The sequence below is a fragment of the Rousettus aegyptiacus genome, unplaced genomic scaffold (genome assembly GCF_014176215.1).
Source record: "Rousettus aegyptiacus isolate mRouAeg1 unplaced genomic scaffold, mRouAeg1.p scaffold_m13_p_9, whole genome shotgun sequence".
NCBI lineage: Eukaryota > Metazoa > Chordata > Mammalia > Chiroptera > Pteropodidae > Rousettus > Rousettus aegyptiacus.
Window position 1 is genome coordinate 11,113,689 of NW_023416312.1, and position 22,235 is coordinate 11,135,923.

The following is a 22,235-nucleotide window of genomic DNA, read 5'->3' on the forward strand; positions in this document are numbered from 1 at the left end:
TGCAAGTATTTGGATTTTATATCATGGTTTTGATATCAAACATGAGGTCACCTGAGGAGACTTAAAGACTCTATACCACAGGGAAATACCAAACATTCCCTGGGGCCAGGGAGGTAGCATCAATGTGGAAGCCAGGTTAGAGGGGGTGTCAGGGAGGAATGCTGGGGAATGGCGTGGACGCCACAAACTAGAGAGTTTATACCGTCCCTAAAAGAAATTTTAAAACATTGTTGAGGGCCAAGCAAACCAAGTCTGCCTAATAAATTTGATCCACCAAATACCAAGTTGTAACCAAGCCCTGTATCCGGCACTATATATCCAGCATCTCTATATACATTGATCTCTCTATGGCCTCGCCATTTGCTTTGCAGATACTGGAAGGTTCCATTAATAGGTCTTTATGACACATCCATCACTCCATGCATTCAATCCAGAAACATGTATAGAGTACCTACTATAACCTACATACTATGCTGCCTACCAATCCTGTTGTGGCAAATTTTCTACCTTAAATGCTCCAATTTTTCCCTTTCCAAGTTTCAGTTATTTGTACTGTATTTGCAGATAAGGTAGATTCTCTATTTTAAGAAATGAGTTCCAGTCCCAAATCCACAAATAAAGAATTATTATAATAATAGCATATTCATGAAAAGCAAATTACTTATCTTGGCGTTTAACATCCTTGTAACTATTCCTGTACTTTTAATGTCAACAGAAAAAAAGTAATGTCTAAGTCTGGCTCATACAGTAAATTAATGTTAATAACAGTTTTGACACTAATAGCAAGTTTTAAAAAGAAAAACCTCCTGTCTCTAAGCTGGATTTCATTTCTTAAAAATCACCTCAGCTCACTGTCACCAGACTCTCCTAGAACAATTCCAGCTAATATTTCACCTTTACCAGGAGCCTGAAACAACTAGGGTCTACAGAGTTTCTATGAAATTATATTCCTTCCCTGCCTTTGCACACTCCATATGGAGAAACATCTACTCCCCTGAGTTACAACACCAGGGCTTCTCAGTAGACATATTTCTGAATCCCTGTAAGCAAATGAACACTTACATAGTTTCATAAAAAAAAAAAAACACTAGCTATTTCTTCAGAGCCTGAAAATTAGTTGTGAAAATGTGAATTATTGAAGTACACACTAGATTACTGGGAAATTTCACACTTTATCTTATCGAGACCATGGAATACCAAAGAACAGGGTCTGTACTTCATGTTCTTCCCTGGTACTATGCACAGACAAGGACATTAATAAATGTCCCATGAATTAAATTGACCTGAGTGAAAATTTTAACAGGCCAGGGAAAAAGGAAAAGGAATCCAGCCCATTACTCCTCTACCCTTGCCAGCTCTTTCTAGAAGTCAACAGGGAGCCCCCCTGCAAATCCTCTACCCCTCTCAGATTCAGCCAATAGGATATGGTTGGTCTAACAGATCCACCTCCATAATCACTTTAAGCAAAGCATCTCTTCCAACTTCTCAAACGTTCTTTTTTCATTACTAATTGAGTGTTTTACTTTTAGATAATCCTATAATGAACCAGCTCAAATGAGCAGAGAGGCAGCAGTGACAACCCATCAATAAAATAATTAAGCCGAAGTGGATTTTGTTAGAGACTTCTCATGTCATAATAGGAAATCTAGGCTACTTAAAATCAAGGAAGTCAAACGGAATCATTTCTTTTTGTTTTAAAAGGAAAGTTAGCTGTAAAAGTATCTCTTTCATAGAAACCTCATTAACTCTGCTGACAATACTGGTTATTTAGAGATACATACACAATAGAAATACCAAAGGAATACGAGGTGGTTTCCAGAAATTTTTTCCTTTCCCATAGTTTTCACTTAGAATTAACTGTAGAATTGAGACAGGAGACCTTAGACATTTCCTCTCTGTTTTAAGACTCAGATTATGGCCTCAGTCCGCTAAGACGTTTGCACCAGTGTATATATACATCCCACGGAAAATCAGGGCATGATGGGCACAGATGCAGGACGAAACCCTACCTTTTTTCCCTCTTCCAATCAGTGAAAGAGGAGAGTTCCTGACAATAAAAGCTGACCAAGGCAGCTACATTTCTTTTGCATCCTCCTCCCCTGAGCCTTGACTTACAACATAAGTTCCATGATGCCACTGACTCACTTTACCCTTATCCCCAAGCTCTGCATCATTGCCAGTTAGAAGCCTAGGATGAGCTATGAAACCAGCCTCTGCAGTTATAGACATTCAACAATTACCAAATGGCTCCAAGCTCTGGGTAAGATATAGAAACAGACACCAGAGCTGGCTTTGGGTGCTACTGGGTGCCATATTAAGGGGTAAAAAGCAGGAACTAAATAAGGAAGTGAAATGAACTTCAAGTCACTTGGACTTGAGATAAGGGACTTCCTTGAGTGGTTACAGGAAAAGGAGGATAAACTGAAAATACCCGTCAATGTAAGATCAAATGAAGTAATTACATACCCATGCGCCATCCGGCCCAAACAGTTCTAGGAAGTTGCCAATGAATTCCCTTGACTTCTCTTCCCATTTTTGAATTAGATCATGACTCTTTTCTTCCACTCTGTTGACAAATTCTTTTGATCTTTCTTCCACATTCTTGACCTTTTCCTTCATTTTGTCTACTTGGTTTTGGAAGCGGTACTTCTTCTCCTGGTCAAAAATTATAGGAGAAAAAAAAATGAATTTATGCAAGAGGGCACGAGAGAGTTCAATCATTCACATTAATTGTTATATTGAATTTCAACTTGCGTTTGTTCTTAACCTGAAGAATCAGGCTGTTGCTATTTCCCAAGGGCTGGACTGATGGAAAGGCACATCTCTTGTAAGAAGTCATTTGTCATCAGTCTACCTGGATATGCAGAGTGAACTAGAAATGGTTTTAATATTCTCTTTCCTGTAAATGTATGAGTTGAATTCACTTAAATAACAACAAAAATATATATATTTGCTCTTCATTATGGGTAGATATTTGGCAAATACACCCCCTCAATTCTTCTGGGACTTAGACAAAAGTATGAATTGTACATAGAATGGTCACTTGCATTGCTCGAGTCCTCTATTTTACTGGGACATTGTTAAAACCAATAATGGCTGAAGTAAGTGGGCTACTGGATGGGCCTTAGAACCCATATGTTATATGAAAAATTTCATTGTAATGATATTTTCCATTAAGCTAATTGAACTGCATTGATTTCCTTGGTCATCAAAAAAGGTTTAGTTCTGATAGCTTCTCTGGACTGGGATTTTGTTCTTCTTATAGTCTTCATGCATCAGTGGTATACCTACATGCCTGGAAGGTATCATATGTTGGGCAATTCACGTATCACCTGCAAACCTCAGTTTCCTTATCTGTAAAATGGGTATATTTATCATCTCTACCCTATAGGATTGCTGTAATAATTAGATAAGACAATGCACGGAACATGCTTGCCACAAAGCCTGGCATTTAGTAAAAGCTCAGTGTGTGTTGTCTGTTCATTACTATTAAGTAGCACAGACATTTAATTGTGTTACCTGGGAGTGGTATCAAAACCATGAAAATAACAAGACAAAGGGTGTTCCTTTCCATTAAATCATGATACATTTTTCCTAAAATGGTAATAAGGTTTATCATTTTTTTTCACTACCTAGGACTGAAGTTCATATTTCAGGATTTTTTTAAGGTACCTAGAATATTGCAAAACTGGGTCAGGATTCCCTGATTTAGACCTTCCAAGACTTACTGAAGCTTCAGGGTGTGGTGAGAGCTATATGTGTTGCCACCCAGCTATATATATGATTATTATACACAGCTCTTAGGGGCAGCACAGAGCAGTAGAATGAGCACTGGGCTGGGAGTCAAGAGGCTGGGAGGCTGCTGCTGCCTCTACCTCTACTTTGCTTGGGGGATCTTGGTCATGTCCCCTCTCTGAGCTCAGCTTTCCTTATTTCCAAATAAAAGGACCTGGACTGGGTGATTGACCTTCATCGGGTTCTTGCCACCTCTGAGTGATTCACCTACATGCCCATCCAACACATTTGATTTCATCTCTGGGCTGCAGCTAGATTTGTTGTCACAGAAAGGCCATGAATCCATCTATGCTGACTACATGGTTCCCTGAGCTAAGTGGCTTATCCAAAGGCTGCTTAAAGAGAGTGAGCAAGGACTTTTGAAAATGGCTCAACATGCTTGGATAGTTGACTGAATTCAGTTAAAAAAAAAACAGTTTAATTTATTGACATAACCAGGGCTTTATTCTTTATAAGATACCAAATAATCACTTTGACTAAATTCTTTTCAGCCACTTACAGTGATGCCACTGGAACCTGACATTTTCCATTTTGTTGCCCAGCTAATATGAAGCCACAGAACCTGGCCTCCCAACAACCCCTGCCTCATGCGGAAAACCACTGATTTACAATTAATGAGCCTCTCCTTATTGTGAAGGTACCAGTGACAGATTTGTGTAAGCTGCTGGACAATTATGGCTGCACATAATTATAAGCATCTAGTTTTGTAAAAAAAAAAAAAAAACCCTCTTCGAAAATACAGTATCTATTTTGGGGGTTTGAAATTCTGTATGGATGGAGAGTGCTTGTTTTAATCAACTACATCAGCTCCTCAGAGTCCAGGAAAATATAGTTGTCCAGACTCACTAAGACCACCTCCAGCAACTGGGGCATCCTCTGCTTTAACAGCTTGTTTTGCTTGTTTTAAAGATTGTTTTAACGGTTGCTCTATTATTAAACTAACAGAAGCTCTGTGGGAACAATACAGCAGAAATACTAAAGGGAGCCAAAAACTTTAGGCTTTATTTAAGCAGCTGTAATTTCTCAGGACAATACAAAACAGCTGTTAAGAAATCTAATGAGCATCTGTAAAGCATTGATAAGATGAAAATTTTTTAAAATGTTAGAATAAGAAAGCATTTTTTCTAGGTTTAGCTTTTTATCACCACTGTCTTCTTTCCTTCTGAGCAGAAGACAACTCTTGCCTTTCATGATGGCAGATCTCCCAGAAACCCTTCACCCAGGTCAGAGAGCTCAAAAAAAGGGAGGTTGGAGTGAGGGGAGGGAAGTAAGGCAGCTCCTTTATAAAATGTGAAGCTCATGACCTGTGCGCCTTGGTTGACTTATGTTACTCCTTTGGACACTGGTTTCCCCAGCTATAAAGTGGGGATAATAATACAACATTCAGTTGATATATGAATTGAATGAGATGATAAATGTAAAACATCAAGAACACTGGCATATAGTAAATGCTCAATAAACGATGACTGTGGTGTTATATGGTGATCGTCAGAGGGTATGGGGTGGTACACTTACATTTATAAAGCTGACATTCAGTTCCTTGGCTGTGTACCCTCTCTGGAGGTTACGTCGGGCATAAACATCATAGTCTCGGACAATTCTGGTGATGATGTCTGATGTTGAGATGCCTTCTGTTCTCTGCGTTGGAACAAACATTCCTGTTCAAGTAGGAAAGAAGAGAAAAAGAGAAAAACTATGATAGTTTGGTGGACCCATTTTTTTTTAATGGCCCTCCTTCTCCGGGACAAAGTTGCATATCCTAGATGTCTCAGTAAGGCTTTCACATCTGGCCCCAGATGACTCTTCCAGGATCAGTTTTGAATGTTCCCTCCCTGCAGTAAACACTGTTTGTCATCCTGGATCTGTTCCCTAGATGCACCATGCATTCGCCTGGATCCTGGCATTTTCCCAACCCTTTCTTTCTGCCTTAGATCCCCCTTCCCTGCCCACATGGGCGACAACATTCTTCCTCATTCTGCAGCATTCAGCTTCAAGGTTATGCCTCTGGAAAATCTTTTCTGACACCATGAGGCAGAATCCACAACATTTACGACATAAACTCATCTTCCATTAACAAAAGTATTTTAAACATCTGTCTCCTTGTAGAAGGGGAACATTCTGAAAGCATAGATTATGCCTTGACTGTCTTTGCAACCTTAGCACCCAGCTCAGTGTACTTGTGTCTAACACATGGAAGCTGCTCAATAAATGCAAATTAAATGAGTAAGTGAATAGAAAATAACAATTGAGTCAATGAATTAGTCAGATCACAGCAACTCCCCTTCTTCCCCAAGGAAGTCTGTGTCACCTTATACCAAAGAAAAAGAAGAAAAAGTGTACTATTTTTGTTGTCTCTGATCTAAAGACATGACTGTGGGGTGTCAGATGATTTTATCTCTCTAAGACTGTTCTACTCTGGATGGTGATTTTACCACTCAAAGGCCCTTTCATCTAGAATATGTGGGACTGAGTTAAAAATAAGCATAGAGGATGCCAAGTTCTATTAGAACCTTCTGAAAGTCCTCAGATGTATTTGGGTATATCAGACAGGGCTAAAAAAAGGTCACAAATGTTATCAAAGAGAAGAATCTGGTTTATGCTTATACTTCTGTCATCAACTGAAATGTCATGTTGGCAACTGAGATCTTTCTACCCATTATGATTATGGTTACTCAGAGACATCAGGTATGAGACAGTATGATGAATAGAGCCTGGAGACAACAGTGCTGGGTTCTTGGTTTGTAGACTTGGAAAGTCTCTCAAAGCTCAGAAGGCAAATTATTCAACCTCAGTCTCCAAAGCTGAGAAATGAGGTGGCTGGACAAGGTGACCATAGGCTCATCCAAGCCACTTCCTTCTTCCTCATTCCCTACACCAATCACCAATCTACTTCCTAAATTCTCTCCAATTTACCACTTTTCTCCATCCACCATCTAAACTAATCTAACACCATCTTGTTCAAAACTAGTTTCCAGCAACATTGTCATTTTGTCCTCTCAATCCATTTTTCACATAGCAAGATCCATAGAATAGTCTTTCAAAATGCAAGTCAGATGCCTGCCCAACATCCTTCATTGGATTTCTACTTTCTTCTATATTTATATTCAAACCCTTAACCTGGCTCTGCATCAGCCTGCATTATCCCTTCCCTGTGCTTCTCTCCAGTCTCATCTCAGACCCTCTCCTCCCTTCCTCCTTCACTCCCTAAGTCAAGCCCCCAAGCTACACAGTTACAGGGGGCACCATTGTCATTGTACTCTATGGAGCTGGGCAACAGGCTGACCCTGAGTTGGCCCAGCCACACTGGACTTCAGAGTCCTGAAAGGGCTGACTCCTCTCCTCTCACTCTGCTGCAAACACTCTCTCTACCTGGTTAATCCTTCGTCATCCATTGGGTTTTACCTGAAGTGTCACTTCCTCTAGGAAATTTGCCCACCCCCAGACTGAGTCTTCCTGCTTGTTACTCCCTCCCATGGTTCAACTGCTCTTTTCCTTTAAATATTTCAAGATCTTTATAAAACAACTTGGTCAATAACTGCCTTTTCCACTTGACTATAGCTATGTGAAGGAAGGAAGTGCTCCTGTCTCTTTTATATTCTCAGCACTGGGTGACGAGCAGGCACTATAAGAATATTTGTTGAATGAATGACTAGATGGACATTGATCTCTAAGTGTCTTTCCAAATCCAGTTTTCTGATTCTATTGACATGGGTGAATTTTTCAGTATTCTGGCCCCTACTAAGGTGTCCCTTTAGAGCTTTCTTTTGATATCATCTGCACAACCACAGTGTCAGCAGCAGCGTGGGACTGCTGATGTTAGACATTAAGCATCCAGTTTCTAATATTCTGTGGCTCAGAGGACAGAGTTGGAGTTTGCTATTAAACCAAAAACTTATATCGCTTTCTAATAAAGTGAACTAAAACACAAGAAACCAAATGGTAGGCAGAAGATGCAAACATCTAAATGCATGGATATAAATAGCACCAGCTGTGCAGGGTGCTTTGGTGGGTGGAGAATGCTGAGTGGTCCTAAGCCAGGAGGTCCTGAAATAATGGCCTCATTTTGGGGGGAGCAACACAGGGAACTTTCTGGAAAGGAGTGTGTCCCGTTTTTCAGTAGACATATTTCACTCTCACCCCTGCCTACTGAAATGTTAAGAAGATCCTCCAACTACTAATGGATTTTAGCAAGTCACTTAGACACTGGTGACATGAGCTCACCATTTCTTTAAAGCCACAGAATGAGGTCTCTGTGGCTAAGTAACTGAAAGTTGGGGTTGGGAGAGATTTGCTTTGGCTGGTTGGGAGGTAGGTCTCTGAAAGAAGCCAAGCCCTCTGCTGACATAATGAGGCACCCGGCTTCCTCTACATCCTAATTATTGCTCTGCTAAAAATATTCAGTAATGAGCATGATCAGAGAACCTTTTTTATCATGCTTTTCAGAATTGCAGCATTTGGTTATGGAGCTATTTTAAGAAGCAGCAAAGCACATGTTAATGAAGGAAACTTTCAACAGTAGTAGGCAATATTAGAATGATGATGAGTAATGTGGACCTTAGCCTACTTCATTTAAGCTCCATCTTTTCATCCAGTGCTGCTTGAGGATTTTGATATGTAGCTCTGACTAGCATAGCAGAGTGCCGTAAAGTTTAATTCATGCCCTTCATATCTCTGGCTTCATTTGAAGTGATTTCTGACTTTCAAAATACACCTCGATTAGAGTATAAAACCAAATGTGGATACTTAGGCTATTTCTGAGCATCTTTCTCCCACAATGAATACTCTGGCTTCTTCTACCTGGGCCTCAAACACATCTCTGCTATGGCTCTCCCTTGGTGAGGACTCAGCAGAGTGGATCAATGGATCACAAGAAAGGGTCCCTGTGCATATGAAAAGTCACACAGTCTTATGCTTGTGCTCCCAGGGCAAGTAAAATGCCACCTGACCATTAAATTTGGAGATGGGAATTGTGGTGAGTTAAAGGTGGGCACAGTTCCCATTCCCTGGAATCTGGGCTGGCCTTAGCGATTTGCTTGTAACAAATCGAATGTGATATAAGTCAGGCTGGGGAACTTCCAAGGCTAGGTCAAAAGAAGCCTTGCAGCTTCTGTCAAGATTGCTAGCCCTGTGAATGCCTCCTCTTAGTACATACACTCTTGGAACTCAGCCGCCGGGCTGCGAGAAGCCCACACAATGCAGAAGAGCACATATAGGCACTCCAGTGTCAAGTCCAACTGAGCTCCCCGTGAACAGCCAACATTTGCTGCCAGCCACATCAATGCCCCATCTGAGCCTTCCAGCCCAGTTGGGTCTTCAGATGGCTGCAGCCCCGGCCAACATCTGACAACTGTTCAAGAAACCCCAAGCAATAACCACCCAGCCAAGCCCATGCTGACATTCCGCTCCACAAAAATCATGAGCAAAATAAAGTGGCTCTTTTAAGTCACTAATTATGGGAGTAATTTCTTATGTAACAATAGGGCACTAGATTGCTTAGAGTTAGAAAAATGCTGGACCTGTTCCTACATCTATCTAAATAACTGGACTTGAGGTTTTACTCCCTAAAACTAGAAATGCAACTTTTTCTTAGCTCAATAGAGGTCACTCGCTGAGAAATAGAACCACCACCAAATGCTTGTTTCTACTCTACAAGGTAGCTGAGGAACTACCACTCAAGGAAATGCTGATTCAATCAACCCCAGAGGTAGCCCTGGTCTAGATTATTGCTATTCTCAGTGAGGTGTATGGACCTGCAGCATCTAACAACCTGGGAGCTCATCAGAAATGGAGATTTTAGGTCCCACTAGGCACACTGAATCCACATTTCCATTCAACAAGCACTGGTCTCTACTAGGTCCTTCGTGGTAATTTTAGAGGAGGAGTAGCTGGCTCCCAGTTCCGATCTTACAAAGACTTAAAAGGTAATTATCACCTCATGTCATAACCCACCTCAATGTAACTGATGCATCAGCCAGTTTCTCCCTTTCCCCGACATGTTTCTCAGCAGCCTTGCAAGTCTGAAGTGTGTGGAGTTTCCTTTCTTGGAACTCCTCACAAACATGACTGGGATTTGAGAATGTCAGGCCTCTCATTCTTTCCTAATGCTCCTCACCACTGAAGGAGCCCTTTCTAAGAGCGCAGGACAGAATGGACTGCCAGCCCTGCTGAGAGTGGTATGGAGCTTCCCCACCTCAAGAGAAGGTAGACCTAGCTGAGAATAAGGAGACAGTTTTTGACTTCTAAACCGGGCTCTTGCAAAGGCTCATTTCGAAAAGAATAGTTATAAAAGGTAAGGCTTTCACCTGAAAGAGCCAGGCTTTGAGGAGCACAAAAAGAGTTTTCTTAATCCCAGAAGTGTCCCTTTAATTATTAAGAACCAAAGGCTGAGTAGATTCAGGGTACAGAATATTTTACCATATACCCCGGAGTAGGGGAAGGCATGAAATTGAAAAGGGGGCAGTTTCCTACCTTCTGGGAAGAAGAAAAACCTCTTGTGGGGTTGAGGGAAGGAGTCCAGGGAGGGCTCAAGAGGCAAGCAGCAAAAGCCAGACAACGTGAGCAAGACTTGGCCCCTGCCCCCCACTCAGGTTCAAACCACGGGGGCAGGGAAGAGATCCCCTGAGAAAGCCTAGAGCAGAGGGGCTGGCACCCTGTTTACCTCCAGTAACTTTGGGAAGAAATGGTCACACAGAGGCTGCATGCCAATGTGGGGACGCTCAACAGAGCGTTTTTCAGGATAGGCAAGTCAGGGCCTGACATGGCTCCCTCCCATTGCTCATTCTTCCACTGTCCTCCAGTAGACTATGGAGGCCATTTTTAAAGGTTCCAGGGACACTCTCTGGGAACACTGAAAGTAGCTGACTGCTGGGTGGTTCACCTGTAGTATGGTTAAGGGAATCCTGCAGCAGATGCTATGGCAATGACAGGCCAAAGGGGAAGGCGGCTGGGGAACAGATGGAGGAGGTGGCTGAGTGTTAAAGGGTTGCAATTCGGGTCTGGTAGCCATGGGTGATGGCTGAGCGTATCTCAAGACCCCAAAATGAAAGGTCAGCAAGAACTAGGATCCCAATCCATGACAGACCAATACAAAGGTCCCCAAAACATAGATTACCCCAGGAGAAAAAGGCCAAAAGTTGACTCCACACAATCTAGGGGCAAATCTAGGAGTCCGAATTACTTCAAATGCCAAGCATATTTTGTTTCCTGGAAATGGGGGTTTCTAAGTTCAGTTATAGAAATTAATTTCGTCCCCCTACCCAATTGGTCCTTACCCCACAAAAGACCTCCTCATGGCATTCTCCTACTTCAGAAGGGCATTCGGCTCTATGTCACATACAGAATTAACAATTCTATCCCATCAGTCTCCATCTCTGCTCTCCCTTCTACATACCTTATGCTACATAAACATTGTCGATTTGCTCCAAATATGCTACATTTCTTCATACACTCCCACTATTGGACATGCCTCCCCAGCCAGCTGTATATGCCCCATCACGGGCTTATAATAATTTTGTATAATTATTTGTGTCTGTCTATGCTCTCTCTCAAGAGTAGGGCTATGTCTTATTCAAATTTTCATTCCATTTGCCCTCCAACAATCTCTGGCTTAGGGATGCACTCAGGGGATTCATGGGTTAACTCATGAGAATCAAAACCATCCAAAGATGGAATGGGCTGCAGAGGTAGGGAGCTCCCCAACACAGGAGATGTACAAGAATCAGTCCTACAAAAAGCTGACAGTGAAGCCAAGGAAGGGATGTGAGACTAGGTTAGTCACCCTTAGGTGCCCATGCTATCTCAAAAATCTGAAGATCAATGAGTACCAGGAAAAAATTGTGGTGACAGCAGGCTGAGGGAGAGGGATGGTGGGACCAACATGGGTTGAGTTCCAGTAGGCCCCAGTAATGGGGGAACATAACTCTGAAGGCAGATGTCAGCAATGGAGGCAACTCAAGTATGGTGTGGGGTATATTAGACTTCTTGAAGTCCCTAAGTAAAGCATATGATAATTCACTAGTGTATCTGTACCATGCCAGATAATCGTTTAATGTATATAGGAAGGTATGCATGGATATACCTACAGTGCCTATAGATGAAATGTATGGTAGAAAGTAAAATAGCAAAAAACAAACAACCACCAAAAAAACAAGCCATTAAAAATCTACTTCTGCATCTACCTTTAGCTAAAATACCAATTCCAGCTGCTCCCTTCTTCACTCTTCCTTGCTCTAAGACTCTCATGCAGCAAAAGGCTCATGGGAGGTTTAAGGAAGGTGGTCAGAGGAAGGAGAGGGATGGAGAAGCTGAGTAAATCAGGGTACTATAACTGCCCCTCCATCTTGAATGGCTCCATTTTTAGGGTCAGAAAAGCCATCTGACCCTATAAGAGGATAGAAGTAATTACCTTTTCCCCATATGTCTTTTTAAGTAATCCAAATGGATATAATCTGGTGAGGCAGAGTATTTAAAAAATCCCAGCAATATCTATTTTAATTCTTAGGTGATTGTTTTAAACTCTGTGACATTGACTAAAAACCTCAGCTCAGGAAAATAACAAATAATGGATAGTGAGTATATAGCAGAGACAATTTTTCCATTATACATTTGTCCAAAAGAGCACCTACAATTTGTGATTTATATTCACTTGCTTGTTATAGAGCAAGAAATGCAAATTCATAGATACAATTTTAAAGATTTTTCATTCAGATCATAGTCATTTTTGAAACAAGTCAAATGGCAAACTCTTATATCTCTCACTGAGATTTTGCTTGCCTGTGAGGCTATGATTTGAAGTACTCTATTTGGAGGTCTGGAAGAAAACCTGCAGTATCTCTGGGATATGCCTGTAATTTTGTGGCCAGGCATCTCCTTCAATAAAGGGGTATGTAAGGGACTCAGAGTCAACATACCAGTGGAAAGGAAACAAATTGGATGCAAAGGTCCATTAATTCAGACCAAAATATTACCCCTAAATCTAAAAAATACGAAAAATTCCACATGATAGAAGTGCGTGCCCAAATTATCTAAATCGCTCCATTCCATGTGTGTTGGGAAGAGCCCTTGCAGACAGAAGGCTTCCATCTTAGACTAACTCCCTATCATACTCCATAAAAGCACTCTCTGGTTCAACAGCATTTCATGCTCCCTACAAATGTACCAGGCACTGTGCTAGGGATACAAAAATTGATGAGATATGGCCATGGACTGTGGCATTTCATTCTAGCTAGGGATACACACGGAGAAACCATCAGGATGACATGAGAAGGGAGCTGAAAGGGAAGTCCAATGCAATGAGTGTTGGAGGAAGACAGGGAAGAGGGGTACTGAATTATGCCCCAGGGAGAGAGGGGCATGTCTAGGCTGGTTCCTCAACTGGGAACAGAATAAGCATAGAAGCTCAGAGAAAAAGTGTTCCAAGCACGGAGAACAATGAGGCAAAGGCACTAACAGGCATGCCGGAACCCTAGGGCCTGTGGAAGGTGGTACATGGAGCCCAGGCTGGTGAGATGGAGAGGTGGAACAAGGCCAAGGGAGAGAAACTGATAACAAGACCCAAGAGTGGTGAGAGAGGCCGGAGGAAAATTAGAATGTCCCGGAAGTGTCCTGGAAGCACCAGACAAGAGCACCTAAGAAAAAAGATCAGTCGTCATGGTCTTTATACCCAGAGGAGGACTGAAATGAGGCTGCTGGATTTGGTAGTTCGAAGGTCATTGCAGAACTCAGGAAGGATGGGACAGAAGTTGGAGTGCAGGTGGCCAAGGAATGACAGGGATATGTGCCTGCAAGTTGCCTAGAAGGGGAGGACTGAGAAAAGATGTGGCTGTAGAAGCAGGAAAGAGGAATGACAGGTAAAATTTGGGTTTATTTTTGTAGACTTCTGCTTGATTGCAAGCCAAGAAGAAACAACTGGAGAGTAAGAACCTTGGATAGCCAAGAGAGGAAGAAGGAGAAAGACGACAGGCTCCGGGGAAGGGAGATGATAGGTTCAGATAGAGGTTAGCCTGGAACAGAAAAACGTACTCTTCTTCCTCAAGAACCAGGAGAGGAGGAAAGGATGCATGAGTTATGGGTAAATTGGGGTGGAAAGGGTAAAAAGAGGAGGTAAATGTCACCAAGGAGCCCTGAGAATCCCACTGAAGCTGGAAACCACAGATCAGTCACAAAGCCCCAACAGCAATTCGAGCAGCGTAAAAGTAGGAATAGAGAATGTAATGAAGGAATTGACTCCAGGGAGCCTGCAACAGAAGGAAACTCACCTCTTTCCAGGCCCCCAGTAACTCCCTGGAGCTGACTAGTCTCTGACCTTAACAGAAATGCTTAGTGACAAATGGGACAACTTCCACAGTTCCGGCACCATGTCTGTACTCCACGATGGTTTCAGGAAGGAAATATCTTACCTGATTCTACAAATACTTAACCATTCTTTTTTTGCCTCTGCATGTGATACCTGAGGATACTACGATCATGTGATAAGATGACATATGGCAGGGCTGACTTTGAAGAAAAGGAGTCCAGGTTGTTACTTTAGCCAGTCTTCTAGTGGAAGAAACTTTCTTGAGAGTATAAAGTAATTTCATTCCGAACACTTCATTGTGAATGAGGAAAATGACTGCCCTTTAAATAATAGGGTTTTGTGATTTTAATCTGGTGGACTCTAATCGAGCCTCAAATGGGTTGAGTATTTTGGGGCTCAAGTTAAGTCCTATATAAATACCTAACTGGCGTCTGTGCCATTTAGCACATGTCAACAGAAGCTTGCAGAGGCTATTTGGGAGATATCTGAAATTCCAATACCTGTATGTCTACGCTGCAGGCCCAGGGCAGATGTCTCATTAAACCTGATTATTGTGCCGCAGTGGACAGGGGAGCCCACGAGAACTCCTCACCTGCTTCCTTTATATGCTTGTAAACATCATCAGAGCCAGCAGAAGAGTACGGAATGTCATCATGGGCCACAAAGTCAATCTGTTGGAGAGAGAAGAGTGACGTCACCATCAGGATGGATGTGCATATCTGTGATGTGAAAATGCCTCTTTGAAATAAAGCAGCTGTAATAAAGCAGTTGAAATAAACAGTTTATAATGTGGATTGGAATCCCTGACTGAAAAGTATTTCCAACTGTCTCCATTTCCATGAGATAATGGGAACTAGACTGATTTCTCTCCTTGCTGGTCCCTCTCTCTCTTAACTCTGGCAGCAGGTTTTCTTGGCCTTCTGTTTTTCTGCCTCTAAACTTTGTCTTTCAGAGAATTCATTCATTCTTCAGATCTTAGTAACCCCCGCTATGATAAGGAACCCAAGTCTCCATTTCCCGTGCCACTGATGGCAATAGGTCCTCACATTTAAGTCATAGCTTATAATGTGGAAATAAATTTAGTCTGATGAATGAATTTAATCTCTTTTCTCATTTGATTTTCACAACCACCTTGTGAGGTAGGTAGAGCACATATTACTATTTCAGTTGAGACATAAGGCTGCTGAAACTGGAAAACTTGTCATATTTGCCCAAAGTCACCTTTTTCTTGCACCATCCCTTGCTGTCACTTTAAAATCCACCTGTCTGGAATTTAATTCATCCTGAAAAGAGGTGTCCCCTTCCAACAGCACCTCAATTTCCCCAGTTCATCGAGGCCCCAAACCCTTGGAATCAGCCTTGCTTCCTCTCCATTGCTATTACACTAACCCAAGACCCTGTCACCTGGATCATTGATACTAACTTGTATCTGACCTTCCTCACTGTGGACTCTCTCCTCTCTAAGCCACCTCTCTATCACATGGGGGATCCTCCTTAAGCAGAATTTTCTTTTTGTCACCCTTGTGCCTGCTGATCTTTACTAGTTCCCTGTTTCCTATACATCAAGTAAAATCTTGCTTAACTTTCAAAGCCCTTTATAACACAGCTTCACTGTGCCTCGAGAGGTAATTTGGAGTAGCAGTTTAATTTGGGTAGATTCCTGCCCCACCATTTACTAGCTATGTAAGTTAAAAATTTGTTGCAAAAATTCAATCAGGATTCCTCAACCTCGGTACTAGTGACATTTTGAACCGATAATTCTTTGTGGGGAGGGTCTGGCCTGTGTACTATAAGATGCTTAGTAGCACCCCTGGCATTTACCCACTAGATGCCAGTAGCACCCCTTTAGTTGTGATAGCCACAAATGTTCCAGACATTGCCAAATGTCCCTTAGAGGCAAACTTGTCCCCATTTGAGAATCACTGGATTAAATGATACGATTATGTAAAAGTGCTTAAAAACAATAACTGGTACACAGTAAGTACTAAGTAAATGTTATTACTATTCTTAGTATTCAAACTTAGTCCCCCCTCCTCTCCAATCTGTAATAATGACAATAACAATAACTTCTTAGGGTAGCCATGAGATTTTGAATGCAATGTCTAAAAGCAAAACACTTAGCACAGTGCTGGGCACGTGCTGAATACTCAATAAGTAGCAGACATCATTACCATCACGAGTTCCCCATAATGCCTAGCACAAGTTGAATATACAATAGATGCTTAGTAAAAATGTGTTAGTGATTGCTGGAAGTAAATCATATTGTAGTTCTTCCTTTTTCTTTTTATTCTTGCTGGGAAATTGTCTCCTCTGCTATTACCCATGCACATTTATCAGTGTTCTCTATTCTCTTCTGCATCGTGAATTTAAAAATAGAAAAGAAAACTCTTAGAACAGCTTAATCTTATTTTTTTGTACTGCTTATAAAAGGAAAGAATAACTCCTAATGTGAGGCTTGTAGGGAGATACAAAGCACATAATTTGATGCAGATCAAAAGAATTTCTCATGTTTTCAACTAATAAAAATCTCATATCAGTAGGAGTCTCAGGGTCACAAAATCATAGACATAAAGTTCTTTCCTTAAAGGCTGACCCATGCCCTTCTGGATAAGACATGTGTTCACTCGTTCCATAAAAAATGACACCCGTGAGTCTATAAGCACAAAAAATGATGATGGTTGTGATGATGACGATGACATTTTTGGAATTCTTGCTATAAGCCACCCAGTGTTCCAAGGGTTTCAGTTACATTATCTCTTTAGATCCTCAAAACAGCCCTGTGAGGTAAGCATCAATATCACCCCATTTTACAGTTTAGGCAGGTGAATTCAATATTTTGCTCCAGGCTAGGAAGGCATAGAGGCTGCACTCAGACCTGGGTAGTCTAGCTCCAGAGCTCACACCAAAGGAATGAGAAGATTCAAGTCCCCATACAGGGGCAGGAGAGAGGTGTTATATCAAGTGACGATACATGACAATTCCTGAAGTTATCTCTTTTAGAAATTGGAAGAGTCTTTGGGCTTTATGGGCATCGGCCACCGAACCATACTTCCTAATTCTGCTACTCAGAGAACATGAAAGAATAAGTACCTTGTGTTTTTCCAGAAACTCTGGTGTGAGTGTCCATGGAGCATCTCTGATGACTTCATCTACATAGCGACAGTGTCTGAGAGCTTCATATCTCTCTGCTTCATTCATCACGGTGAAACCTTTGAATTTGTGAGTGAGGTCATCACTGCAAACTGAAACAGGTAAATGAATTAAATGCTGTTAGGCGTCCCAAGCACTGCTCACAGCCATCCCAGTACAGACATGGCTTCTTTAGCAAGACAAAAGGAGCTTAGTTTCGCTAGGTGCTTGGCATAATCAAACTCGGTTTTTTACAGGAACAAAGGATCAGGAAAATGAAGCAAGCTGAAATCCACCAGAAATTCAGAATTTCATTTTAGTGCTAATTACAACTGCATTCTCCACTGCAGTTTTTATTAAAATTATTCTCCACACTACCAAATGTGACTTTCATATCTTTTTATTTCCCTATCCCAACCTTCAGTGAATATTACTATTCAGAAACAAAATGATCAAATGAAGAGATAGAGAAGGAAGAGAGAGAGAAGGAGAGGAACCAAAGGGCATGAATTATAGAAGCTTTGAACAATCAGTTCCAATTTCTTTACTAGATCATTGTACTTAGTAACCCAAGTGATTCATGTGCATGCACATGTACACATGTGCACAAACATACTTCTGTTCCTGGATTGAGGTCTAGTCACTACACATCCAGGCACACAATCAAGAGGAGAAAGTCATAAAATAGAAGGTCCGCTCTAGCAAAGTTAATCCTTCCCACGTCTCTTATCCTCTCTAGACCTCAGGTTCCTAAACCTTCAGATGTGGATAATAATATCTTCCACTATCAGCCTCAGGATTTTTTGAGGATTTACATAAAAGTGCTTTGAAATAAATGGAACAATAAATATTATTCATTATCCTATTCAGAATATATATTTTTTGTGGGCCCAGGCAGTTTTCCAGAGCCTTTCTACACGTCAAGAAGAACTGTCATCGTGGGTACAGTCCCTGTTTGCCAGTATCCTGGTAAGGGACTTGCTGCAAAGGGTCAGACCCCGACTGCTTAGGATTGTTTTTTTTTTTCTTTAAGGTATTATGTACATAAAATAAATTCACAAATTTTAAGTGTACAAGGTATGTTTTAAAAACTAAAATATGATCATTTTCTTAGAACCAACTCATAACCCACATCCAGAACAAATCTAGCCACAGAGTATAGTACAGCCAGCAGCCAGGCCTGGCATCCTTGGAAAACCTATTGCAGCGCTCACACAGCCTGCATCCAATCCATCAGCAAAACTGCTAGCCCTGCCTTCACATGCTGCTGGAAGTCACGTTCTTCTCACTACCTTCGCTGCTCCTTTCCCGGCACATTTACCATCTCTCCCATGGATTACTGCAGAGTGGCCTCCTAACTAGTCTCCTGATTCTGGCCTTGCCCACTCCCTCCAGCCTGTTCTCATCAGCCAGAATGACCCCTTTAAAACCTGTCAGACTGTCATTCCTAGGCTCAGAACCCTTCCCATCTCCCTCAGAGTAAAAGCCAAACTCCTCCAGAGGCTCACAGGCTCCTAAAAAATCCATAGCTCTACCCATTCCTTGCCTCTCTGACTGCGGCTATTTTGTCCCAGCTCCTGGCCTCCTTGCTGTTTCCTGAATCCACCAAGAACGCTCCTCCTTAGGTCAGGGCTTTGCATTTCTTGTTCCCCAAACCTAGAACAGTTGCGCTCCAAATATCCACATGGCTTACTCCCTCTCCTCCTTCAAGTCTCCCCCAACCACCCTATCCTAAATTGCAATCCCTCCACCATCCCCTCCCCAAGGATAGGGACTTTCGTCCGTTTCAGTTTCTGATGGCTCATAGAGGGCACTTAACAAATATTTGTTGAATGAATTAACAGTGCTTGATACATATAGATGCTCAATAAATGTTTACTATGATTTAAAACAATAGATGTATATTTATCTGCAGGCATATTTCAATACTATAAATGCAAATAAGAGACTAGTGTGTGTCCAGATACATATGTATATGCCTATATATCTCCTATACATACTTCCAGAGATGCTGTATAGACATATATACAGTACAGCACAATAGAGAAAACAGTGTAGTGATTTACATGTTACTAAAACACCATCGACCACATGGCTGGCTCAAACACCTTTATGAATATCAGAATCGCCTAAGGAGCTTGTCATATATAAAGATACTCAGACCTTACTCCCCAAGATTTTGATTCAGTGGGCACTATGGTCTAAACGGTCCCGCCTCTCCAATTCAGATGCTCAAATCTTAACTCCCAAAGTAATGATATTCAGAGGTGGGTTCTTGGGAGCTACTAAGGTCACAAGGGTGGAATCCTCATGAATGGGATTAGTTCCTTATAAAAGAGGCTCCAGAGAGCTCCCTAGCACCCTCCACCATATACGAAAACAGCAAGAAGTCACCAGCTATGAATCCGGGAGAGGGCCCTCACCAGGAAACCATGTTGGTGCCTTGATCTTGGACTTCCCATACCCCCATCTGTAGTATCTTGTTATAGCCATCTGAAGGGACTAAGACAGTGAGCGGGTCTAGAGTGGAGCCCAGGCAGCTCTATTTTTGACAAGCTTCAGGGAAGAGTCCAATGCATACAACATTTGAAAGCCCCTGAAGCATATTATGAACATCTTAAGTAAAGAGCCCAGCCTGTTTTTGAATCACCCATTACACCCAGCTGTCGGGGGTAGGCAGGGAGTAGGGCCATAATGACTAGGTTATGTATTGATTTACTGACTGTGTTATAGCTTTTCACTCCATAAATAGGAATTATTTATGGGCCAAGCTATACAATTTAAAAATTGATCTAAGACTTTAAATGTTCTTTTTACGACTTTATTAAAATACTATCTCAAGAATCATATTAAACAGAAATGGATTTCAGATCCGTCAGTTTTCTATTTTAAACAACACAAAGCGAAGCTGAGCCACATTCCACCACCACCACTTCACCCCCGCCTTTTGAACCGGCACCTGAGCAATTTGGTATAACATCTTGATGACCAAGATAATGGCCTCCTAACAGGGCACAGAGAAAACAAACATCCTGTTTATGCCAATACAGGGTCCTATTTTCATATCCCAGGAGTGACCTCAAGAAGCAGCTGAACATGCTGACCAGTTATTGTCTAAACATTAATTACGCCCAAAGCAGCACTGTTGTTCTTGAGTCTTGGCAAATGCACTCTGACAGCCAGATGGAGAACTCTGAGCAATGGTGTTCTATGGATGAATTCACTGAGCTATCAGGGAGCTCACGCTGCAGCTAACCTATCCTGGCAGCTCACTGTGCTTGAAAAAAATATTACCAGTACCCCTAGATTTAGTGGGGGTGATCACGTAGTAAGTTATATAAATTTCTAATTACTGCGTTGTACACCTGAAACAAATATATCGGATGTCAACTGTAATTTAAAAAATTTTTAAATTAAAACAATATTACCAGTATCCTACAGGAGAGAAAATATAACATAGGGGTTAAATTCTGGAGTCCAACAGATTTGGGTTCTAATCCCAGCTCTGCTACTTATTACTGAGAAAGTTATTCAAACTCTCTAAGCCTCAGTTGTCTGCCTTTAAAACATAGTTTAAATTTTGCGAATTAAATCTGACCATCTGCATGAGCAGAGAGCAATGCCCACTAACATTTGATGTTTATTAATAGTAGTAGGAATATAGGACCAGTTATGGCAATATTCGTGTTCCAGGATCTGTCTTTTCACTGCTCTCACTCCAAGCAGGTGTCTAGCCTCTTGGTACAAACTCCCCCACAGAAGCTGTGGAGTTCAAGTTGCTGGTAGACAACCTGGCCTCCTGGCTACTGTTTCCCCAAAGCCAGATATCCTTCGTGGGGCGGGTGGAAGAGGATTCTGTAAGGAAGGAAACAGAGAGAGAACATCCCTCCAAACGAGGAAGAGACCAAAGGTCTGAGGAGCAAACAAGCAGGAGGGGCCAGTGGCAGAGCCTCTAGGGCCAAAGGACATGTTGCCCTGGGCACTGGGATTCCACCTGGGCACAAACCACAGGTGCCTCACCTTGCACAGGTGTAGTGGATCTGCCCCATTCTTATAATTTTGTGGACTAGATGATGAAGGCAGTGCAAAAACAGTGCTAGAAAACAGAAGCCCCTCTCTGGTTTATATAAACATTCTGGAATCTTGTTTGACTCTGGGAGCTGAAGAAAGCCCAACAAGAACTGAAACTGAATTTCCCACCAATCAGGCAAAATGGAGTCTTAGAGCACTGTTTAATTTCAATTAAAATACCATAGAGCATAAACCCACATTTATGGAGTAATATTTATGTCTACTATAGTAGGGGTAGTATTATGTTTACCATTTTATTTATTCCCCTCATGCGAGGCAGAAATGGGTATTTGGTGACTCATACTCTTACACAAAATTTTTTAGGGAAAAGAAACTCTCTGATATAAATTTTAATTTCTTGGCGTATTTTTAAATGACTGACATTAAAAATTAAAATGAAGAAAAAAAGAGCTTTACAATTGGATATTTTTTAATTCACTAAAATAACACCAACAAGTGCCTGATCTTGTCTAATCTCAGAAGCTAAGCAGAATCTGGGGCTGGTTAATACTTGGATGGGAGACCACCTAGGAATACCAGGTGCTGTAGGCATTAAAATAAATAAATAAACAAAAATAAAATAAAATAATATCAACAAAACATGTTTGCATAAAAGAATTTTCATATTATTACTGGCTACATGCTTAAAATTAGAAATGCAGGTATTATAATCATAGCACAAAATCATGGCAGTTTGTAGTGTCTGTTACTGCCTAAGGTCGAGAAGCAGACTTTAAGCAGTACCTCCAGTTATTACAGTTTCTGGTCTTTGAATCAATTATTTCTGCCAAAAACCAACTATTTCAAGCAAGTAACTGTCTGTGCACTTGCCCAGACCAGAATGATTCAATGAGCTAAGCCCTTGCTCCACCCAGGGGAATTCCTACAACAAATCTACTTGCATATTTGCAAAGGGGCCCATAATTAATATAGCAGGTTCTTTCAA

General features: G+C 41.5%; 1 protein-coding gene across 3 annotated transcripts in view; it reads right to left on the reverse strand.

The window, feature by feature from the left end:
* Window positions 1-22,235, reverse strand: part of PCYT1B (phosphate cytidylyltransferase 1, choline, beta) — a 98,749-nt gene that overhangs the window by 18,635 nt on the left and 57,879 nt on the right. For all 3 annotated transcript variants that reach the window (XM_016121347.2, XM_016121346.2, XM_016121344.2), the window contains 4 exons: window positions 17,180-17,331; window positions 14,682-14,760; window positions 5,311-5,453; window positions 2,467-2,655 (listed from right to left, as the gene is read on the reverse strand). In XM_016121347.2, coding sequence (XP_015976833.1) covers window positions 2,467-2,655; window positions 5,311-5,453; window positions 14,682-14,760; window positions 17,180-17,331 — 563 coding nt within the window. The remainder of the gene's footprint in view (window positions 1-2,466; window positions 2,656-5,310; window positions 5,454-14,681; window positions 14,761-17,179; window positions 17,332-22,235) is intronic.